This window comes from Manacus vitellinus, unplaced genomic scaffold (assembly GCF_001715985.3).
Source record: "Manacus vitellinus isolate BGI_N305 unplaced genomic scaffold, ASM171598v3 scaffold_12_pilon, whole genome shotgun sequence".
In the NCBI taxonomy this organism is placed as follows: Eukaryota; Metazoa; Chordata; class Aves; order Passeriformes; family Pipridae; genus Manacus; species Manacus vitellinus.
In genome coordinates, this window is record NW_021938949.1 from 11,125,212 (window position 1) to 11,148,810 (window position 23,599).

Below are 23,599 nucleotides of genomic sequence, written 5' to 3' on the forward strand. Positions count from 1 at the left end.
GGGTGTAACTGCAGGGGCACAATACAGTCTGTCACCAGTGAGGACCCCACCCTGCTGCAGAATCCCCAGGGGCACTGCCACCGTGGCATGTTGTCACTGGTCTGTGGAGCCGGTTGGGATTGGTGTCTGTGCTGACCTGGAGCGGGGGACCCCCACCCAGGCCCGGGCAGACTCTGGGACTGGGCCCCTGCAGCAGGGTGTGGAGATGGAGCCCTGCCTCGCACTCAGCCTCGGCTCAGGGGTGCACCTCGCCCTCGATGAGGGTTCACTCGGGGCTGGAGACTCCCATCTAGGCTGTTCTCTGCTCGACCAGCTTGTAATGACGTGGCAGGGCATGACGGTGCCTCCCGACCCCAGGGGTTGGACTCTTCTCTGGGGGTTGCTGAGTGCATTGCAGCAGCTGTGCTCTCAGGGATCCCCCAGCACCAGCTCACTGCTGCATCCTTCCCTAAACCTCTGCCCCTCCCCAGCCCTGACCCACCTGCCTGGTGTGATGAACAGGTGGTCGTGTTTGCTTTCCTTTCGTGGGCCCTGCATTTCAGCCCTGTATGGTGCTGGTGACTTGTTTACCTCTCCAGCACTATAACGTTTAGTTCTTATCCCTGCCCTCCTGTTTCCTGGTGGAGATTTGTGGGTGGTCACAGGCTCACTTCTCATGGTACTTTTGGGGCAGCTGTGTGTGCCCTTGGGCTGGTGGCACACAGGGCTGGGTTCACGTCACTGGTGACTGATGGTGACAGGAGGGCTGTTTAACACGAGCCTGCCGTGCATCCCTGTGGGCCACTTGGAAAAGCCAGTTTCTTCTCATGGCACGTGCTGCGGCATTTGATTGAGTGGCATGGATCCAGCTGCTTTGTTTTAGAGCAATTTAAATATCCTCCTTGCAGCTTTGCTAAACCACTGTAGCTTTGACTGCAACTTTGCATTAATAAGGAATGACAAAGCCCTTTAAACCATTTGCAGTTTTCTTAAACAGTTGGTCCATGGTTATCTGTAATCGCTGTCTTGTCATATTGCACTTCAGCTTTTCTGGTATTTTAGTGTGTGCTTCTAACAAGTGGTGGCCTGTTTGGCAAGCAGTGGCTTCCAAGAAGTTTAAAAGGGAGACTTGCACCAAAATGTGGTCCACGGGAGAGTTCTTGGAACCTCTACATCCCAGCTTCTTTATAAAAGGCTGGTCTTGCCCCTGTCATGAGCATAAAGCTAGGAACCAATTCCTACACTGGAAGAGTAGAATGAAGTTTGGGGTTTTTTTGTTTGTTTCGATTTTCTTTTGTTCTGTGGTTTTGTGTTGTTTGGGTTTGTTTTTTAGAGATTCCACCTATAGAAAGACATTTGGGACAATTAGGAAACTTTTAGGCATTATCAAGGGAACGCGATAGGAAAGACATTTCAGCAGGCATCAGAAATGCTACTAAGTCTCCAACTATAAATGAAATGAGTCAAATATAATGTTGCAAGGGCGGCTTTGTGAATAAAACACTGGTTTGTTATGACTTCTTGGCTGTGATTTGGGGCAGGTGGCTGCAGCGTGGATTTTTGGAGCGTGTGGCTCAAGCATTTAACTTCTGTCTTATGTATTCTTCAACTCACATCTGAGGATGAGGCTGAAGGTGCCCAGTGATGTGTACATAATGGAGAGTATTCAGTCTGTATCCCTTCCTAGAAATGTTGCTGCAACAAGTTGGCATTGAAGCTGCATTGATATGGGCTGAATCTGGAGAGAAGCCTTTTTTTTCCCACTGGAAAATTTTGATGTGGTTTACTGTCAGCAGCAAGTAGTTGCTGCAATTAGAGACAGGTTATTAAAGAAAATAAAAGAAGTGGTTACTTGTGATACCCCATTTGCAATGAGCAATGAGCAGGACTCTGATGCTCCAGGACGAATTTGGGAATTTTGCTCCTGGGGAAGGAGAAGCAGAGTAAGCTTGGTGGAGAAGGACTGGAAACAGCAGAAACTGATGCCCTGTCAGGAGACTTCTCCTTCCTCTAATATCTGCAGGGTACTGTCTTGCCAGAAATTCAAGCTCATCCCAGGCTGGGGCATGTCATGGCAGAAAATTTAAAGTTATTTGAGCATTGCTAACCTGTTTTTGTCTTTTTCATTTTGTTTCCCTTTGCTTCATTCTGGATGTCTAAAAGGACAGTTGGAACCAATAAATGAGGTGAGTTAATCTGATGATTCACTCCCCACTCTGTCTCCTCGCACCATCCTGAGGGGATTGTCTCGTATTTTCTGACTCTCTGCTGATGTCCTAGATATAAGTACTGCACCACATTTTGGGCTGGTAATTTTTGTTTTTCAATGCCCAGATTTTGTTTATGGAAAGAAATATGTGTTTTACTGGAGCAGAAAGACATGTTTCTGAGGAGTCTTCTCTGTAAATCAGAGTTCCTCCAAGGAAACCCCTCGTGGTGTGGTAATGCCCTTGTATCTGTACACTCATGAATACTGCAAATGTCTCGAGTATTTGGGGGAGATATCTGTGGAGAAAATCTTATGTGCTTTATTTCTTCAGCTTCTTAGGAACATTTCAAGGTCACACACAGTTGTAATGCTGTTTGACCCTGGATGCAGGTGCTGTGCCCTGGCAGCTGCGTGTCTCCCCCGTGCCTATGGAGTGGTGCCCTTTCTTAGCAGTGCCCTTGTGCTGCTTAATGAGCCTTTGCATGAACTGCAGAACTTGGTGTGGGTGGGAAATGGGCTAAAATTTATCTCTCTGCTCCTCTCAAAGCAAGCAGAGGGAAGGCTGTAGGGATGGCATGGAGGTGGGGCCACAGGCCACTGCCCCTCGGATGGGGAGCTCACACCCCTGGTTGTCACAGCAGAGGAGCACTGTTACAGGTGGTGCTGCCAGTGCCATCATGGAAGCCTAAGAAATGAAGTATTTTTCTGGGTCAACTAAGTTCTTTTAAAAAATATCATGGAAGGTTCTTCAACAAATTAATCATCATAGCAGAGGAGAGACGTGGATAGTGTTCTTTGGCTAATCCATTTTAGTGGCGAGTTTGTTGGGCTGTAATGCTATATGTGTATGGATCATACAAATGTTAACTGGTACATCTGCAGGGACCAGGTGTGTTCACACTGCTGTGTTAATTAAATAGATCCTTGCTGGATTAAGTTGGAGCTTTCACTTACCTTCTGTTTTTAATTCCTTCTGTTGTACATTTGTTGATCTATTAGTTTGTTGATGTTCATGAAGGAATATGCATGTTTCTACTCTGGCATGTTGCTACAGCACAGTGTTTTGTAAACCACCCTCTTGCCAACCTACATAATAATAAATCTCTACTAGAGGGAAAATACCTGTGGAGAATGCTTATTTCCCTGCCTTGTTATGGCATCGGTGGGGTTGGGCTGGTAACTGCATAGCACTTGTCTGTTGGTATAGCTGAAATAAATACAGTTCTTAATGTTCTGTTGCAGAAACACAAACATAAATACAGCTGAATGTTTTTTCTCCATAGCTGTTGATGGGTTGTAATGTTGTACTTTGGTTTCCAATGGCTTCAGGGTCTGCTCGCTAGGATCTCGGATCTCTTGCTGTGCCGGTGGACTTGTAGAAATTGTTGTCAGAAGTGTTTCGACTGTAGCTGTTGTCAAACAAATGAAGATGAAGTTGAAATCCTGGGACCTTTTCCTGCTCAAACTCCAGCCTGGCTGTAAGTTTAGATGCACGATTTCCTAGCTTTACCCAAGGACTGCTCAGCTGTGATGAGGGTGTTGGTGCAGTGGGACATTCAGAGGGTGCCACTTAGAAAGGAGGAACCTCCTGAGGGTGGGAACGCAGGCTACTCACAGCAAGGTGACAAAGGGCAGCTCTGGTAACTCAAATAGCAAGGTTAGTCTTTGTAACAACCTTTTCTGATGGGTAAGACAGAAGTTGTTTTGTCAGCTGGTGTAGCAAGCTGATAGCTGGTTTAGCTGTGTGCCCTTTTCTAAAGATGCCTTTCATCTTCAGTCCTATTTCCTCCTCAAATGGACCAGCCCTTTGGAGCACTTCAACTTGGCTGAAATGCTGATGAGGTTGTTTTGAAATATTTTCTTATCCTAGCGTGAAGGTGGTTATCATATAGGCAGATGAAAGGCATAGCTCGTACGTGCTCTGAAGGGGAAATTCATTTAAAGTTTCATTTAGCAGGACTTGATCTCTTGCGTCACCTTAGGACTCTTCAAGATTTCTTCTCAAATCATTAAAGAACCACAGCACCAGCACCAGGTTCTGTCTGGAGCTCTGATTAGTGTATTTGCAAATCCATTACAAAGGAAGTCAGTGAAGTCTTCCCTGTTTTACTCCCTCTCAACTGGGAATCTGCGGCACAGAGGTGACCCTGTGGAGGCATTAAGGAAACCAAGAAGGGAGCAGAACTCTCCAGTGTTTTAGTGGCTGTGTTGTCAGCTGGGCTGGGCTGTCTTTTGTGGGAGCAGACTGTTTGATGGACAATGTGTCCAGAATTTGTGACACAGGAGAGGCCTCTTTAGTGCATCATATGATGCTCAGAGTTTGGTACCTAGGCACTGAGACACTCAGGTGATTTTACCTACTCCTGTGAGTACCTACTGTTGCTCTATCTCAGGGCTGGAAGGTTCATGTCTTGGTGCTGCATGAAATAAATTCTCATGTTTAAATCGCAGTCTTGTCTGTGCACTCTTTTGAATCCAGGTAGAATAGGATGGTAATTAATACTGAAGCAATAAAAATAGAGCTGTTCAAGATGTGTTAGAGTGGTTTTTAAATGTGAAGCAGCATATCTAAGAGTGTGATATATGCCCAGAAATGGATTCACCTGCAATTAATGGGGAATGGAAACAAAATCAATGCTAAATAGGAAAGCATCACGCACAGGAGAGCACAGTGATGAGGTTGCAGTATTGGACGTGGAAAGATTGGTACAGGAGCAATTACATCTTGGGAACAAGTAGCTGGGCTTGTAGTGAGAGGGTGATTCAGAGTTTGTCTGGTGTGCTGAGTAGCAGAAGGGACATCTTGTGTATTTGGAGGTGTGGGGTGACTGTACCATGGTTTAGTTTATGACTCCTGGATCCTTCTGTGTGGCTAAAGGGGCATTGTGGGCACTGAAGCTCTGTTCTTCTTAACTCAAAACTTAGAGGTATGGTGGCTTTGCAGATGAGTTGGACTCTGCCACAGATAGTGAACATGGAGACCTTTGGACTCATAAAATGCTTTCTCCAGCTTGTATTGTTTCCCCCCAGTCCAGCTCTGTCTGAAAGCCCCTACAGTAACTTACTGGAATGGCCATAAGCAGAAGACAACATACTCTGGAAAAAACAACCTGGTTCTTCAACCCTATTGTGCTTTATTCTTCACCTATGGACACTCACAACCCTGGGAAGATCCCTGGGACCCCAGCCCAGGTCACATATCCATCTTTCCATCTGGTTTCAGGTGATTTGGTGCAGTTAAGGTCTCCCTAAGTGCTGAGAGAAGGTGAGTTCCCAGACATAATGCCTGAGAGGGGCAGCAGGCACCAAAGAGGAGGACACAGGAGAGAAGTAGCTTTGCTTTTTGAGGGTACAGGGATGCTGCCATGCCTTGGGATCACTGAAGTCACCATCTCCTGTGGCACTGTTTTAAATCCTGGGATTTCTGAAGATGCCTGTAATACACATTGATTTAGAAGCTGGAGATCAGGCTTTGCTTGCTTCAAAGGGCAGTGGGCTCCTCTTCTTGAGCTGAGATGGACCCAGGGTAATGCCAGGAAATGTGACAATAATCTATGTTTCCAGGGTGATTTTGTTGGAAAACGGTGAGGGAACCCAGAAATTATTTAAGTGAGGAGGACAAAGAGAGCAGAGGAGATATGGAGAGGTAAAAGAGTCAAGGGGATGTGATTGAGAGGAGAAAAAATGAGCCTGTAGAGGAACAGGAATCTGGAAGATGAAGAGGAAAAGAAAGTAAAAGGCAGGAGCCAGATTCAGTATGTTTTGCTTGCTGATGAACACGAGAGCCAAGCTTTTTGTGTGTGCAGGTTTAAGGTGGAAATGATCCCATGCAGCCTCTGTTGGCTCAGAATTCAGAAGCCAAAGAAGATTCCTGTTTTCACTGTGTTGATCTTATGCTCTTAAATATCCAGATGTGGTTTTGGAGGTAGGGAACAATGTCTGGAGTTAGATGTGTGAGCAGAGTAAGAATTTGGACTTGGTCTTAGAATAAGGTGTTTAATGGGTATGTTTTTAAGTGCTCAGAGATCTGTGTATGCCAGTTGACCCCTCATTCTTTTTTTTTTAACTCTTATTTTTGAAAAGGGAGCTTTTGGAGTTAGTGGAAACCCCTGCAAGGAAAAACAGATTTGACATCACTGTATTTTGCATTTGTATGCGTGCATTGAATTTGGGAACAAATCAATTTATTGTCCTGCTTGCAGCCTGGAAGTGTTTTAAAAATAGATCTAAGTTTTCAGCTGAGATCTTTCCACCTTGCCATTTCTTCATGAGCCCAGGACAGTGGTGTAATGCAGAATGCAATTTGTTCATTCCTCACCACCTTACCCACTCCCCTGGGGAAAACTGCTTTTATGGTCCTCATTGGTGAACTAGTAAACATCTGAATGCCTGTGCTTAAAGACCCATCCTTTGCTTTCTGTCCATAGGTTTTCCCTTTGGCAGCTCTGAGACACCTCATTGTCCTGGAAATTCAGGAGGGATGTTAAAGCTGCAAGTTAAAGCCCTTCCTCTTGGGAGACTATGGATTTTTCTCACTTTCTGAATTTTTTACAGTGGCAACTTAAGGGGGAAAAAAAGCACCCTTCCTGCAGTGAGTCCAGTTGTATTGATCTGAGTGCCTGGTGGCTTCTTGTTATTTCATGAGGAGCACTTGCATCCTGGTCTTTGCAGAAATGGGCTGGGAATGAGGGTTTATGTTGGAGCTGACTGTTACAGAATATTCTACACAAACCCCAAAGATAAACAGTGCACACTGTGAGGCTGAATTGAAATCAGGACAAGACTCCTCTTTCCAAAGGTTCGGATTAAACAGAAACAGAGATGCTTTAACCAGAGCCAAAGTTTATTTGAGGAAAAATTATTGTGGCTCAGTAGCAATTTCCTTACTAAAGGTCATCTGTATGTTATTAACTCACTATTACGTTTACCCATTGTAGAACATCCTTAATGCCTCTCTTCCTGATTCCCTTTTCACCCTGCCTTCGCCTCATTCTGTGCGTTTGCTTCTCAAACACAAGCATATCCAAATGCCACCTGTGATTGTGTAGACCTGCATTTATACATGGAAAAGCTATTTGTGTTCCAAGTACTGATTATATATCAAACTGCATGATTTGGACTGCCTTTAATGGGTTGCAGAGCTGTGCAAATATTGTATGCCTCTTTTAGCATAGGGTTTGGTTTTGATTATTAACAAATTTTTTTTTTTTTGGTGTAGATGAGTTGTGTGAGTCTGAATTGGTGAGATTTGCATAGAACCTGCTGTGAACTTCATGGGTTTGGATAAGAATTTCCAGTTGATTTTGGGGGTTTGGTTGTTGGTTTTTTTTATATTTGGGGGGGCTTTTCTGCAAGTTTACTGCTTCTTGCAGAGTATGTGATTTGCTCTGTTCCAGTCATTGGTTACTAATGAAAATGATTCAACTTACTTCATTTATACACAGCTGAGCCACGCACGTAGAAAGGGTGAATTGGAAGCAAAACACACAGAATTCCCTTTTGCTTTGCTCATTTCATGCTGACACTTTCCTTGTGATCTGCTGCTATTTTCTGTCTCGTGGATGAGCTGTTTTGCATGATGCAAAACAGATGCACACACGTCATGCACCGTTGTGTGATTTCATTTCCATTGGCAGCGCTCCCCTCTGAGCATTCAGTTGGAGACTTTATCTCCTCTAGTTATTACTGTCTGCTCTTGCTCTTCTTTCAGTCAAGTTGGGAGGTCCTCACTGCTTTTTGGAGCCACTGCAGCTGTGACACATTGAGGCTTGCAACCAGAATGTTGTTGTATACAAAAACAACTTGTGTGCAGGTGTATGTATTTAAACACACTGAAACAGGAGTTACACGTGGACTTCTCTGTGATGCCAGTCTTCTGTTGAGTCTTCTCAAAGCTGCTACAGCTCTCACCAAAATTTGCTTTGTCATTTAGATCCTGCCAACTTCCCTGCTCCCACCAAGACCCCTGGGTAGTAAAATTACTGTCTGGTGAGAATTGTCTGGTTTATAGAAGTGGATAAAAAGCAGCCAATTATTTAAAAAGGCATGTCAGTAAATAGCTCTTGATGAATTGTGTTTATAAGATCGAGTTTTGAAACTTTACTGGTATACCTGCAAAGCCATATTTTACTGGAAGGTGTGTGGTAGGTTTGGGATATCTGATCACAGAGGTTTGCCATGATGGTTCATTGCTGGTAAAGTCTGTGCTTCCAAAGTGTAGCTGTGAATTATAGCAGTAAGCTGCTGTTTGAGGTTTGTGGTTTGTGGGGTTTTGGTTTTCCTATTTTTTTTCCTTAGAGACAAGTATAATATTTCTGATCAAGATTTGAGTTACATGTGCCTTTGTGGCCTGTGTCGTGCTTTAATACTGATAAAACTCTGTTTGAAAGACAGGCAGAAAGATAAAGAATCTGTTTTTTACATAGGTTTGAAGTCAGTTGCTCAGCCTTTTGCTTGCCAGATAGATCAGGAGATACCTCACAGCATCCAGGGATGAGCACCCTAGATGAGACCCAGAATGCCAGAACACATTGTTATTCTGTATATACTCCTTGTACTGGGTTGAATCATCCAAAGGTCTCTCCTTATAACAGGATAAGCAGCCAAAATGAGGACAAAGATGGAGACTCTGATAATACAATCAGCGAGCTGCCTCCCACTCTTCAGGATGTTTCCCCTGACAGAAGGCGGTCGTCGTCAGATACATCACGGTCCACTTACAGCCTCACGCGGCGGATTTCAAGTAAGGTCGTCCTTCCAACATTAATGCAATTCTTGTGGGAAAGAAAATCAAACTGTAGTGCTTTCTCTTTCATCTTTTAGACAGGGAATCAAGTCAAGTTGAAGGTACATTGATTCAAATCTCATCCTGTTCTGCAGGAGCACAGTAGAAGGGACCAGCCCTGTTTTTCTTGCTGAGCCATATGTGTGTGGTAATTGCACGTGAAAATGGACAGGGAGGGAAAAGTGTGGGTGGGCTTGTGCTTTGGTGTAGCTAAGGGTGCTGTTAATTGTTGGCAGTGCAATGGGGAAAAGTCCCGCTGTGGAGCCTGCATTGCACAGACACAGGATAGCTGTACCCAAAGAAGCACCTGAAGTTGATGTGCACCTGTAATTGCTTCAGTTGAGTTTCTGACAATCATATTTGTGCATTTCTCTTGTTTAGGTCTGGAGTCGAGGAGGCCAAGTTCTCCGCTGATTGACATTAAACCTATCGAGTTTGGAATAATAGGAGCTAAGAAAGAAATAGTTCAGCCAACTATCCTGCGGAAAACCTACACCCCAGATGACTATTTTAGAAAATTTGAACCAAGACTGTACTCTCTTGACTCAAATAGTGATGATATGGACTCCTTGACAGATGAGGAGATCTTGTCGAAGTATCAGCTGGGCATGCTGCATTTTAGCACACAGTATGATCTGTTGCATAATTATCTAATAGTGAGAGTCATCGAGGCTAAAGATCTGCCTCCTCCAATTTCTTACGATGGTTCAAGGCAAGACATGGCTCACTCCAACCCCTACGTGAAGATCTGCCTTCTTCCTGACCAGAAGAACTCCAAGCAGACCGGCGTGAAACGCAAAACGCAGAACCCGGTGTTTGAGGAGAGGTACACATTTGAAATCCCCTTTTTAGAAGCCCAGAGAAGAACTCTGCTTTTAACTGTAGTGGATTTTGACAAATTCTCACGCCATTGTGTTATTGGCAAAGTGTCAATGCCCTTGAGCGATGTAGACCTTGTGAAAGGTGGACACTGGTGGAAAGCCCTTGTGCCTAGTTCTCAGGTAACAGAATTTATCAAATTATTGGTGCCATTTTTCTCATTATTTTGTTGTTTGTTTTTTTTTTTGTGTGGTTCCTTTGCCTGTTGGCAAGTAATGCAGTTTCTAATTAGTCATTGTCATCTTGTTACTACAAAATCTTCTGGGATGGAATAATGTGGGCCTATGACTGGTTTTATAAGTGTGAGGTAGAGGAGCTGTCTTTAATATTCAAAGGAGATGGCATGACCAAAGATCCTGTGTCAGCTGAAATGAGAACAACTCAAGACTGCTTTGGAAGTCTTCACCTTTGGGAGATGTTTCTTGTCACTGCAGGGACCTGTATTCATTCCCAGGCACTGCAGGGACACTGTCCCACCCAGGTCATTCCTGTGGTTGTTAACATGCCTGTGCTTTGAGGTCATGAGGGGAAACACTGATGCCAGTTCAGTAATGATTTGATTCAATTAAGCATACAGAAGATGAAATCTCTACAGACTTGTGGCATAATGCATGAGCAAAAATTTGCACAGGAGTGGTAGATTTATTTTCATCACGTCCCTGAAGGAACTAAACTTGCCATAAATATTTGTCTGATGCAAGTGGCGTGGTGTATGTGTTTTGAACTAGATTCAACCATGCAATGGGATGGGAAGAGGAGATGCAGAGGGCCTGTGTGCTTTTACCTCTGTTCTCAGGAAAGGGCCATCTCCCTGCCAGCCAGGTAAAGAGCTGTTCAGTGGAAAACTCTGAGCTTTGCAACCAGGAATGGTGGTTAGCGACCAAATTTGCTATTAGCAGTATCACCCACATAGCTGGAAGCACAGAATACTGTAAAAAACCAAGCAAAGAGCGTAGTGTGAGCAGCATCTCAAATATTTGTGTTAAGGACAGAAGTTTCACACAAGGTTGGTGTAATGAGGTTGCCTCTCCCAGTTCCTTGCCTGCTCTGGGATTGCAGTTTTTAAGTTTTAGAGCCTTTGCTGAATCGAACTCTGTGTGCAGTTGTATGGTTCACATTTTCTTTGATTTTTGTGTTCGCAAAAGGGTGGCAAAGCCAGAGGTATTGGATGAACAGTAAATCATTGTCCTCACTACGGATTTACAGTGTGGGTCTGAGAGCCTGATTTGGAGTTGAAACTTGTGATGAGGCACTTGTGGCAGTGAAATCCCCCGAGCAGTGTTTATAAGTGAAGCCAGCTCGGGCTCTGACTCTGCTTTGGCCTCTCTGTGTGTACACAGCAGGGCTGGGAGTGCTTTTACCTCCTGCTCAGACCTGCTGCACTGTGTAAGGAGAAGGAAGATCAAGACTCCAGGTAACTGCAGGAGAGCCAACTGGATTTGCTGTAATAGTTGTAGGAGCGTTGCAGGATTTTCTTGAACGGTGTTCAGGCAAAAAAGGAAAGTTTTGAAAGTTGTGCACAAATCAAAATCATGGGGTCCCTGAAAGTGTCTATGTAGGGCATGTCTTCATGTCAGTGAGATCTGCTTTGCTCAGTAGAGTGACAGTGAGGGACAAGGGAACCATTGTGTTACAAAGTGATTTGTAAGGGAAATCATAGAATCACAGAATTGTTTAGGTTGGAAAAGACCTTTAAGATCATCAAGTCCAACTGTTAACCCAGCACTGCCAAGGTCACCACTAAACCATGTCCCTGGGCTCTCCTCATTGAGCCTTTCCCCCAGATGTTCATTTACAAGTGCCTGCAACAATTTTTTTCCTTTTATTTTTGATATCAGCAGTTCATCACGGGCTGTGTGTTGTGCATCTGAGGACAGAGCTCTCCTCTTTGCATCCCCTTATCCTCCTGTGATTCCCACCATGCAGTTTTGTTTCTCCCTGCCACCCCCTACTTTTGCATGATAAATACTTCCCTGTATTATGTATCTCTTTATGAGTAACATGGATTCATTCCACAGCTAATACAGACCTTGATTAGACAAGATCATCTCTGCCTTTGTGTGCCAAGCTCAGAGCCAGCTCTTCCTTTTCCCCCTCTCCAAAGTTTTATTGAAAGCTGCTGCTGTTTTCAGCAGTGCTGTCTGCTTCACCAGTATTCAAGATAAATTATTTATGCAGAAGTTGTCATTTCTGATATTTATAAAAGGAAGGAGAAAGAGAAAACTCTGTTTGAATGGGCAGGCCTAACGTTAGAACCCTTTTGAATTTATTTCCTTGCTATCATATGGAAAAACTTAAGCAAAGTCCTTCATTAGTAAACAGCCTTGTTTTGGTCTTTTCATACCTCCTTGTTCTTTTTACCTCAACTGGCAGACTGCTACTGCAAAGGGAACAACAGTGCACAACAGTGCTTGTACAGGACATCCTGGGAGGATGTTTGGTATCATCTTCCCATCTTATCATTTTCTCAATGATAAGATTTTCATTTAGTGAGGTATATTTCTTCTTAGTGATAACTGAAGTTAAAGTAATTGATCAAAGGGTTAAAATAAATCCTGGAAGAAGCAGAACAGTAAAGCTTATTGCTTAGAAAAAATGCATTTTAATGTCTTTCGATAACAGTGATGCTTCGTGCTAGAAATTTGTGAGGGGTTTTTATGATTAGTTGGAACCTCCTGCCTGTGGAATGATAGATTTGACATGTTGACAATTTTTTTATACTTCTCATTTTTTTGCTAGATTCTCTGAGGGACAGACAGCCTTTATCAGTTTCTTGTTGGATTGAACCTGAGCCTGCTGAAGTGTGCTTTGTGTTGTGAGATCGTGATAGACAGGGGCAAAAAAGAAAAATCTACGTGCAGTAGCACTTTATTTTGCAGAAGGTTGCTCTCCTTGGATTCTGGAGAGCAACACAAAGCTGCTGTGGTGCAGTTCTGATCATTACTTGAGGGAAATTTGCCAGTCTGGGTTGGCTGCCCCCGGGCTGTGACACGGAGCAGCAGCTGGCAGCACCCCCGCAGTGATAAAAGATCCAGTTGGAGAAAATGCTCAAGCAGGTGCTTGGAAAAACAGTAACCAGAGGGAGAGAAACACAGACAGTCATAGACATGATATGTAAGGATGAAAGGCACAAAATACGTGAATTTTTCTTTTTTCTTTTTTTCTTTTTTAACTGGAATTTATAGACAGAACCATCATGAGCTGGAGAGAAGGGAGGAAAGTGAATCCAGATGGCAGGAGCTGTGGAGAAAGTTTTCTCTTCGTACTGGTGGGAGTGGCAGGGCGGCAGGGTTTGTGGAAGAGCAGAGAAAGTGGCCAAATGGTATGGGCTAAGGAGAACATCTGTTTCTGCACTTGCTGTCTCCACCTGGAAGCCATTGGCATAGTGTGTGGATAAAGTCAAGTGCTGAGTCCTTGTCCCACCATCATGCTGAGCCCTATCAAGCCCAGAGCTGGATCACTGCCTTAGTACAGGACTGTGCCAGCACCAGTGAGCTGAAAAAGGAGGGGAATGACAGGAATCTTTTGGTGTGTGCAGTGTCAGCAGGGACACTGAGCTTCTCCCAGGTGAGGCATGGTCCAGCTTCTATAGCAAACAACCAGCTCCACTGGCTCCAATGTGAGCAGGACCAAGATAAGCTCGTTACCTTGGGGTCTGGGTGGGATGTACAGCTACCTCCTCAATGGGCAAAAGCCGATTGTCATTAATTGAGAATCATCTTCATTACCAGCTCATGGAGTTGCTTGTGAATGAACAGCTGGAGAACTTACCTTGGCTGTAACGAGGTGGGTGGTGCAGCACTGCCCTGCTCGTTGTGTCAGGAAGGGATGGTCAGAGAACCGAGTATGGGTGAGCAGTGGGCTGTCCTCTCAGTGCAATAAACTACTCGATGTCAAGCCTCAGGCAGAAGGCTGTACCTGAGCACTCTGAGCTTGGGTTGCACATTCAGTGCTTAGTGGGGTTGAGTCCAAAGCAGAGGCACCGGGGAGCTGCTGCCCTATGTGTCATCAGACCCAGCAGCTAAGCAGAAGGACTTACTCCTTGCAGAAAATGTCAGTGCAGGTATTGCCAAATTCTTTATCTTTGGTAGTTCTGGGAGGCTTTTTCTTGCAGGGTAATTAATGCCTTTCTAAAGCTCACGGAAAGGCTCTTGAGTCCAGTCCCCATAGGAACACTCTGCGCTCCTTAAATATCCCCTGAAATGTGTGTGGCTTTGCTTAATTACCATGAATGAAGTTGGCAGGCCCTGCTGTAGCTGGGCTCAGATTCGCACATTTCGCCGCTAAAACTAATTCTGAAGCACATGTTCAGGACCCCAAGTTTTATTGACATATGATTCATTTCTCTTTTGGCAGATTTGAGTGGGCAGGAATAAATGTTTTAGACCAGCGGTAATGAGAGCTTGGAGATCATTCTGCAAAAGGAAAAAAAAATTGCCTGGTTGTGGTGGGAAAATAGCATGAAATTCCTTCCCTCAAATTAAGCCATTTTTGTAGTAGAGGGAGTATGTATTGGACTTGCTTTTTTAACTTCATACTACGAGTGCACTAGAATGACCTGTCAGTTCTTCTGTTCAAGATGGTATGTGCTCCACAAACAGAGTGGCTTTGCCATGGCAGCTTTGCAATTTTTCGTTCCCATCTCTCAGGGATGAGCCTACAAGTACTGCACTGTTGTTCTTACAGTGCCTTGGCTGGGGAGGAAAAGGGAGAAAGGATTTCAGGTAATGACTGATTTCAGAACATTCTCTTGGCTGTTAGTGGTATCTGCTCTGCCAGGAGGTTATGGCACGTGGCTTGGAGGCCCCCAGTGGTGCATGTACCAGGTTTGCTCTTGGTGCCCACGTTCCTTGGCTTATCCATTGCAGCCCTGAGGAGGAGCCATCCTTGGGGAATGGGGATGATGCCTTGCATTTGGTAGCACAGTGTATTATTGAAATTAATGCCATCCCCATGTCTCATACAGGCAGAAAGTGCTGGACAGACAGATTTAGTTCAGAGAGTTGGCACAACAGCTGGCTCAAGGCTGTGTGCATCAGTGTGAAATGGGGATCCACGTTTGTGACAGTCATGGGAAATTAAATATGAAAGGGAATGTTGTCAGGATTTTTTTCCTTTTTCTCCATTGTTTTTTTAGCTATCCAAAAGCTTAGTGGCTGGTTAGTTGAAGGAATGCTGCAGAATCACTGATGATGAATGTGGATTGGTTATGTGGGGCCATGCTTGCTCAGCAGCAGGATGCTGAAATCAACCTGGCAGTTCACCTGTGGCCAGTGTGGGAGATGCCCTGGGCAAAGCCTGGCAGAGGGAAGGATACCCCCACCCTTCAGGTCACTGGAGTTGTGGGAACTGAGACAGACAGCCATGATGGATTATTGTCTGTCATGATAACAGTATTTTTAGCTCTTAACCTGTTTTTGTTTTCCTATTTTGTATTATAACATTCTACCATCTTTCTTTCACTCTGTATTTTCCGTTTTAGTGGGGGTTTTTTTCCTCCTTTCTCTCTTCAGTCTTTAGAGCTCCATCACTGAGCAATTTTTCTTCTTTATTGTTTTCTCTTTATCCTTATCTATCTCTTCTGCTTCCAGCTGCCATCTCAGTCACCTCACCCCTTTCCCCTCAGTGTTGTTTGCCCTTTCTGTGGAGGACTGGGATGCTGTGGGGTGTATTTTGCTGAGGAAGAGCCCAGAGGAGGGGTTGCCCATTGTGGGCAGAACCTCTCCATAGGATATCTTCTTCCTAAAGCTTTTTGTACAGCAGAGGCTTTCTTATGGCTGTCCAAAATGCAAAGACAGTTTACACTTCAGAAGGGATTTTGTGACTCTTCGATATACCTTAAGTAGGAAACACTGTTCTTATCCATTGGTAAGTTGGGTTTTTTTTCAGGTTCTGATCCTTAATAGCTCAGCCTTCCCAAAATGATGGCTGTGTGTCACAGGATGCTGTAGAAAACCTGTTAGAGCAAACTGTTCGAAACCATCAGGTTTTTAATGTGCCTGGAGGTATCATCACAGATAACCTTGAGGAAGAAAATCAATCTGAAACTTCATTAGGAGTGTTGCATAGATGTCTGTGCTGATGTAATGTGCTCTGGTTCCCGTTGGGCACTGGGGAGGGTTTCAGCTGCAGAATTTTGCTGGTGTTATGGCAATGCACAACAAACAGTCTGGGGGGCTGTGAGCAAGGAATTACCCTGGTCCAAACAAGATGTGCAAATGGCATGAGTTAGAAGCTCATCTTCCTTTGGGGGAGCCTCTTTGTGTTTCAGAGATGACAGAAAAGAAGAAAAAAGAATTCTGCTTCAAAATTTCTGGGTTCAACCCAGGCAGTAACTGCAGAAGGTTCTGGATCACAGGCGAGCCCAGGGCTGCAAATCCAACCTGGCTGTGTAATACAGCTGTGGAGAGGAACAGCCAGGAGTGAAATGTTAATCAGAGCTTCAGGAGAGTCTCAGACATCCCAGACTTGGTGTCACTCCCAGCATCTCATCAAACAGGAAATTGCTTTTCCAGGGTCATCTGGGATCTTGGCAGAATTCAGCACGTCATCAGCATAATAATGGCAACTGAAATGATGCCTTAGCACAGGTTTGTAGGGGCACCTCTGCACACTGCTTTCTGTGAGCAAAATATTGAAGGCAAAACCAACAACACTTTAGTTTCCTGATGAAAAGACCCAGGAAACGTAAAATTCAGACACTTCCTTGCCCTCCGTTGAACAGCGTGCTGATGACACCTCTCGTGCATGATCCCTCTTCTCAGCTCAGCCCCTGCGTGAGCCTGAGGGTTGGGGATGCTCCAGTGTGTGTGACAGAACATTTCTGTGCATGCTGCCCCCGGCACAGCGTGCCCTAATGCTGGTGAAGATGCCTGTGAACAAGGGGGTGGGCTCGGGGGTCAGTGGGTACAGCAGCACAGAGTGTTTCCAAGGGGCAGGTGAGCAAGACTGTCACATCAACAAAGCTTTTCGGGGAAAGCATAGGGAACTAAAACCTCCCATAGGTTTTGGAGGTGTGCCTTGTACCTCCCGCTTCTCGGGGCAACCCGTGAATTCTTTGCTTGCTTGCTAATGACGGCAGGGGACTGCAGGAGAAACCTGGTGGATGTGGTGCAGCAGCACAGTGAGGGCAGTGCCAGTGTAATGTGCCAGGGAGGAAAGTGTGGTGACTATTGGCAACTGATTCATTTTCTCGAGTGCTTGACATCCCCTCAGGCACCAGGGCAGGATTTGAAGCATGTTTCCCAGATCCTCGTGGCTAAGCTGGAAATAATGCATTTATAATATCAGAGGCAGTTGGCTGCTGGAATTAAGTGCCTTGAAAAGGCTGAGTCACTTGCCTGGGGAGGTGAGCTATCCAGGGATCTGGGCTTCCTTCTGAAAAGACCTTGTGTTATGGCTGCAAATGCTGCTGGTGCTGCCTGCAGTGGGGCTGCTCTCCCCTGCTGGCTCTGAGGACACCCATCCTGCCGTGGCCTCTGTGGAGGTGGGGCTTGCACGTTCCTTCCCTTAAAATAATTAACAGAATTATGGGCACACTTGAAAAGCATGAACGAGTGTCTTGGGAAAAACTTCTAATGCCATTACCTGACATCACTTTTAGTGCTTGGCTTGCTGGGTGAGGAGCCAAGTGACCTGCCATCAGCAGGAGCTGTTGGAGGCTGCTGGCCAGCCAGGCAGGAGGTGCTGTGCTGCTCCTGGGTTTGGTCTGAGCCCTCTGATTCTTCTGCACCCAGTGGAAATTGTGCTTTTCCACTTGCAGCTGAATAGCCATGAACTGGTTGGGTTTCCCAGCAGCCCAGCCTCAGTTTCCCTGAGCCACTGATATCTTGCCAGGGATTGTGCCTTGTGTGCTGCCCCATCTGCTGATGAACCTGGTTCTTCGGGTCAGTTCAGGCTGTGACTGTTTCTCAGAGCTTTTTACTTTATTGTCTACCCAGCCCTTTAGTTTCTGGTTTCTGTAATCTAATATATGGGGCATCAGTAAAGATATTTAAGCCTTTTGTTATGATTGCAATACCACTGCTGTTCTTTTTCCTCTTGGAAATGGGCTGTAACCACCTGATCTAGTTTGGTTTTAAACTGTTTGACTATTTGGGATGAAGAACTAGCTCTGCACTCCTGTGTGGACCTGAGGCAGGACAAGGCAGATGGATCAATGCCCTTCCTGGACTGGCTGGTGTGTTTTCAGGCTCCAGAGTTGTTTCAGTGTGTGTATTTTGCATCTGACAGCGAGAGCATCTCAGAGCCAGGTTGTGCAAGGCAGAAGAGGAGCAGTGATATCAGCTCTCCAGCTCTTTAATTACTAGTTTTAAGCATCACTAAGTAGAAGGAAAAGAAATAATGGCTGCACAGCTGTATTGAAGCAGAGCTGTGGCAGTAGTGCAGCCTGATGAACAGCGAGGGCACAGTCAGGCTGTGCCGTGGTCTCTGGGTAGATGGCTGGATGCTGAGGGAATGTCTCCTCTGGACTGCTTTCTTGTGACTCAGGGATACATTAACCACTGCATGCCTGAATTTCCCAAGTGGCTGGTGTGGTCCCTGGGGGCTGGGAAGTAAAGGTAATATCTTCTCGAATGGATTTATGTTCTGCACGTGGCTAAGATCAGAACCACCTGGAACCATTCAAAATGGAGCAGGTAAAAACTACTGACCTTGTATTTCTGCCTCCTTTTAGGTCTTCTTTGCGTTGCTGCTGAAAAGCTGGGGAAAAAATCAGTGATTAAAGAACAATTTTCACTTGGGGATAGTATTTTTTCTTGTTTCTGCTTAGAACGAGGAGCCACCAGATGGTTCTTGGTTGCAGTTCAGAGCGTGACTAAAATTCATTTTTCAGGCACTTAGACAAATGGGATTTATTTAATTTCTCTTCCTTCTCTTCCCTTCCCCTCTGAGCTCTGTTCTAAATTTCCACATTGCCTTTTCCTTGCAGAATGAAGTGGAGCTGGGAGAGCTGCTGTTGTCACTAAACTATCTACCCAGCGCGGGAAGACTGAACGTGGACATCATTAGAGCAAAACAGCTCCTTCAGACAGACATGAGCCAAGGTTCAGGTAAAGGGCAGTGCATTTCTCACATTACTCATGCACAGATTATATATATGTGCCTCTAAAGCACATCAGTGGTGAGGCAGCAATTTGTGGGGGACCCAGGGGGATTTGGATGCTCAGTTCTTATCAATACAAGGCTCTGGATATTCGTCTTAAATGTATAACCAAGAATAATGAAAGTATTTGGAGCGCTTACCCTGTGAATACCTTTGCCATATTTAAAGTAAAAATCTCTGTACCAGGGTGAGGTGAGGAACCAGGAGCTTTAATGTTCCCCCCTTGTGTTCTGTAAGGCAGTGCTCCCTGCTGGCTCTGAGCATGCTGGCTGGTAACTGCTCCATGCTTACGTTCTCAGGTGTTTTTCCCATGTTCCCCGCCCCAGCCACTGCTGCTGCCAGAATATCGGCATTTTCCAAAAAGAACAGTGTGCTTGGTCTGTATCAAGGCTGTCATTAACTGTGGTTTTTGGCAAGGACTGTTTTTAATCCTGCTGCCTGACTTTTGTCTCCACTGCAAATCCCTGGGAGCAGTGTGGGGGTACAAGTCCCTACCATTTCCAAAGGCTGTTTCCCATCGTGGTCCATCCCTGTAGTGCCCAGCCTTCATGAACAGGGGTACTGACTCATGATGCCTGTAATGCAGAGCCTGTGCCTTGTGCTTTTTGCCAGATCCCTTTGTGAAAATTCAGCTTGTTCATGGATTAAAATTAACAAAAACTAAGAAGACCTCCTGCATGCGGGGCACGATAGATCCCTTCTACAATGAGTCCTTCAGCTTCAAGGTTCCACAGGAAGAGTTGGAGAATACCAGCCTGGTGTTCACAGGTAATTGTGGTGGTGTTACTGGCTCAGCATGGTCATGGTTGGCTCTGGGGTGAACAAAGCAGCAGTTGTGGGTGTGCAGATGAGCCCATGCAGGGCAGTGTTTGTCCCAGTAGCCACCCTGCAAGGGGTGGCCATCGCTGGGGTCTCCAGGGAAGCTTAATTTGCACTCTGTCCTGTGCAGAAGCTGTTCCCAGCATTGCCACCCAACAGCTGGAGCTGGCTGGGAGCACACTGTGTCAATCCTGGCTTAACTGGTGCCACTTGGAATGCTTTTGTGCAGAGGAAGAGCAGGAGCATTAATTGCGCTTCTCAGTGACAGCCAACTTGGGCACAAAGTCAAAAATGAGAAGAATGAGAGGGCAGTAGTGAATGATCCCAGAGCCCAGGCACTGGCAGAAATTCGACATGGTTTGCTGGTGAGATGATGCAGCTGGAGGTGTTTCACATTGACCTCTCCTATTCTGTAAGCAGGTTTGTTCATGCCTTTATTTCTGAAGGACTGAGATTCAGTGCCAAGCCCTGTGTGGCACAGCTGAGGTGGACCCAGACACAGACCATGCAGGCTGTGGGCCAGGAGCAGTCCCAAGCTGACTTCACTCAAGAGCTTTGTCAGCGCTGGAGATGTTTGGCTGGGATAGGAATTCTTATTTTTAAACAATTTCTGAATCTCCTATTTTTGTTCTTGAGGCATAAAACCAGGCAGTAGAGCTTGGCAGTCGAGGTGCTGGTGGGAGCAGGAGTTGCAGAGCACAGGGATGGTCCCTAGCTGGGCAGCAGCGCTGGGCGAGGGACCCGCTGTGGTTGGTGGCATTCTCTGCCATTTCCCAGCAGAGAGATCTTGAGCAGGGCTGCAGGGACCCTGATGAAGGGTGGGTTTCCCTCTCACACTGTGGTTTCACCCAGCCTATGGAGCTGTGGAGCTCGGGCACCATCAGGAGCAGGGTCAGACCATCTTGCTGTCTGGAGGGTCAGAGGGGCTGGGTGGTGGGACCCACACTCTTCCACCACACTGGGCTCTCATGCTTCACAGACACGTTTTTTGTCAACTTTCCACCCATAACTCACCCCTTTTTGATGAAAAGAAAGGAATCTGCTTCAGAAAGGATGTATTTTGAAGTATTTTTTAATTTTACTTTTTACATGCCAGATACAGGTGTCAAAGCTGGTACAAGGAGGCTAATTCCAACCCGTTAGTTTGTTTCCAAACATATTAGGACAAAAGCGATGCTGATCAGCAATTTAAATTTTGCCCTTCATGCTCAGAAATTTCCTCAGCAAAACATCTATAATTAATCACTGTTTTGCATGCATGTCACCCTGACTGTACCTTGCATGTGCAGCGATGAGTTTGTTCTTGGAAGCTTCCATCAGGTGATCTTGTGACAGGTGGGAAACACTCTATTCTTTGTTTTCCACTTTTCCTACTAGTAGCAGAAAAGGCAAACAGAGTAGCAGCTGTGTGCAGACAGGAGGGTGAGGGGAATATGCTGCTCCTCACCACAGTGGATGAAGTCAGTATTAATGAGTGGATCTCTGATTAAATTTTTCTGTGCAAAGGGATGTAGTCTCAAAATAAGCCAATGGGAAGTTGGCTGAATTATCACCATACATCATGCAGTCGGATTTCAGCGGTGAGCCTTGTAAGTGGTGCTTCACTTTCAAAGTGACATATTGCTTGCTTTGAACGTTGCAATAAATAATCCCAGGCCAGAAATGTCCCCAGCGGCTCCAAAGCTGGGAAGGAATGTGCAGAGCTTTTTGGAAGAGCGGTGGGGCAGGATTTCCTGGCTGCTCTCAGACTGAAGGGTGGCACACAGCTTGGGTATGGCACTGCTGTGGGTGTCCTCGGGCTGGCTGCTCCTGCTGTGCTTGGGTGTTTTGGTTTAACTTGGGTGTTTTTGTTTTTGTTTTTGTTTTTTGCTGCAGTAATGGTTCTTTCTGTTGTGTGTTTTGTTGGGAGTTGTTTATTATTTCTTTTTTTTCTTTTTTCCAATACACAGCTCTAGTCCATTAGGTCAGTTAATTAAATTTGCTGTTGAGTCAAAGTCCAATTGAAAAGGAAAATAATCCTGCTTAACGGGTGGGTGATGATGCTTTGAATGGAGAGAGGGAGCTGTAAAAGCAGTCATGGGAGCCAGAAGTGAGTATGTCTTCAATAATTTAGAGGAACCTTTTCTGTGGCTTCATATTTTGGACCCAGTCTGCAGCTGTCTTTACATTGGCTTGGCTTCACTGGAAAGCCATGGAATCCTGCCAGTTCCCATCAGCTGGGGCTCCAGGCTCCTGATGGGGCTGGTACCACACTGCAAAGTAAGGCACTATCCAGACAAAGTAGAATTAATTTTTTTTCCCCTGTGTGTTTTTCTGTTGTGCATCTTGAATAAAACCATCTGGGTTTAGTGCACTCTAGTAAGGATTTCTCCACCATTTTGCTGTGATTTAGCCAGGACTGTGTGTGCAAGCATTGTGAATGGACAGTAAGGCACCGTCCTGCTCCCTGCTTTCCTGGTGGTGCTCTGGAGAGCTGGACTCAGACCAAAGCCAGGGTTGAAGCATGGCTGGATTAGGAGGGGGGCAGTGAGTGCCTCCAAGATGGGGTGCACAGAGACAGCTTTGCATTAGCCAAGATTGGGAAAGGTGGTGGTTGGGCTGATTCTTTGATCCTTCCTCCTCCTCAGGCATATAAGGATTCAATACTGTAAATTATTGGCATTTACCGACCAAAATGCTTCTCCTTCCACATTGGTGCAGGACACCTTGTACAAGCTGCCTTTCTGCCTTGCCCTCTGTTCCTACCTCTGATGCTTACTGGAGCTGTCACTCCACATTAACTCACATGTCCCAGTTTAGTGCCTAAAATGAGGTGGGATGAGCTCAGGTGGGGATGTCCTCTCCAGGAAGAGGCATCCAGGGTCAGGATTGCTGCTGCAAGTATTGTCTGTTCACAGCTTCTCACCAAAAGAGGCTGAAAACAGGAAAGCCACTGATACTCATAACAAGTCTAATGTCCTGAGGAAAAAAAAAAGATGATGAGTGAGTCAACAGCTGGTGGAGATGATGTTTGATTTTTCATTTACTCTATCAAATATGTTGTCTAGGTAATAAGCAGCCATATCTAACAGAAATGCACTCTTGGATGGTTCTTTTTTCCACTTCCTGTTTTTTTGGCAACTTGACATCATCCCCCCATGTGCCACCTTGTGCTTGAGTGCAGGTAAGTCATGGGCTCACCTGCTGCAGAGAAATGGGGCAGGCTGTGGAAGGCAGGGTGTTCTCCTAACTGTGTATACCTGTGAACAAAGGTGTTGGTTACTCTTTGTCCAGTGGTAAGGGGAAGGTGGAATTTGGTCCTGACAGCAGGGCTGCAAGCTGTCATTTCCAAGAAGAAAAAAGATTATTTGAGATGCAGCCTCTGTGCTCAGGAGAGCTGGATGCTGGGTGCCTAGAGACCCTGTGCTGTCCCCACTGCTGGATTTTGGGCAGGCTGTCCTCTAAATCCCAGCCTAACCTTCAGAAATCCTGGGCTGTGCAGCGGGAGGGTGGACAACACCTGAAATCTGAGCACTGTAGTATTTTGTTAATGATTATAATGTTGTTAATAACAATCGTCAGTAATGCTGTTTGTGTTGCAGTAAAGCCCAGATGGCCCAATAAAAACCATCAGCACTCCAGGGCAAACTGCATCTCGGTGACTCGTTAACATCTTTTGATCACTTACCATAAAAAAGGCAACCTTCAGCATTCACAGTTAGGGAATATTTATCTCCCCAAGGTCCTCGTGGTGACTGTGTGTGTCTTTCTCCATTTAAATAAACTCTTGTACGTGTTTACAGTGGCAGGATCTTTATGGCTCGTGAAGAGACCAGAGTGTCCC

At 45.5% G+C, this 23,599-nt stretch overlaps 1 protein-coding gene across 1 annotated transcript in view; it reads left to right on the forward strand.

Moving 5' to 3' along the window:
• Nucleotides 1-205: 205 nt before the first annotated feature.
• The window catches only part of SYT17 (synaptotagmin 17), a 32,646-nt gene continuing 9,252 nt past the window's right edge, over nucleotides 206-23,599 (forward strand). The window contains exons 1-7 of the mRNA XM_029957843.1: nucleotides 206-359; nucleotides 2,143-2,165; nucleotides 3,518-3,666; nucleotides 8,782-8,930; nucleotides 9,354-9,973; nucleotides 18,784-18,904; nucleotides 19,570-19,725. Coding sequence (XP_029813703.1) covers nucleotides 206-359; nucleotides 2,143-2,165; nucleotides 3,518-3,666; nucleotides 8,782-8,930; nucleotides 9,354-9,973; nucleotides 18,784-18,904; nucleotides 19,570-19,725 — 1,372 coding nt within the window. The remainder of the gene's footprint in view (nucleotides 360-2,142; nucleotides 2,166-3,517; nucleotides 3,667-8,781; nucleotides 8,931-9,353; nucleotides 9,974-18,783; nucleotides 18,905-19,569; nucleotides 19,726-23,599) is intronic.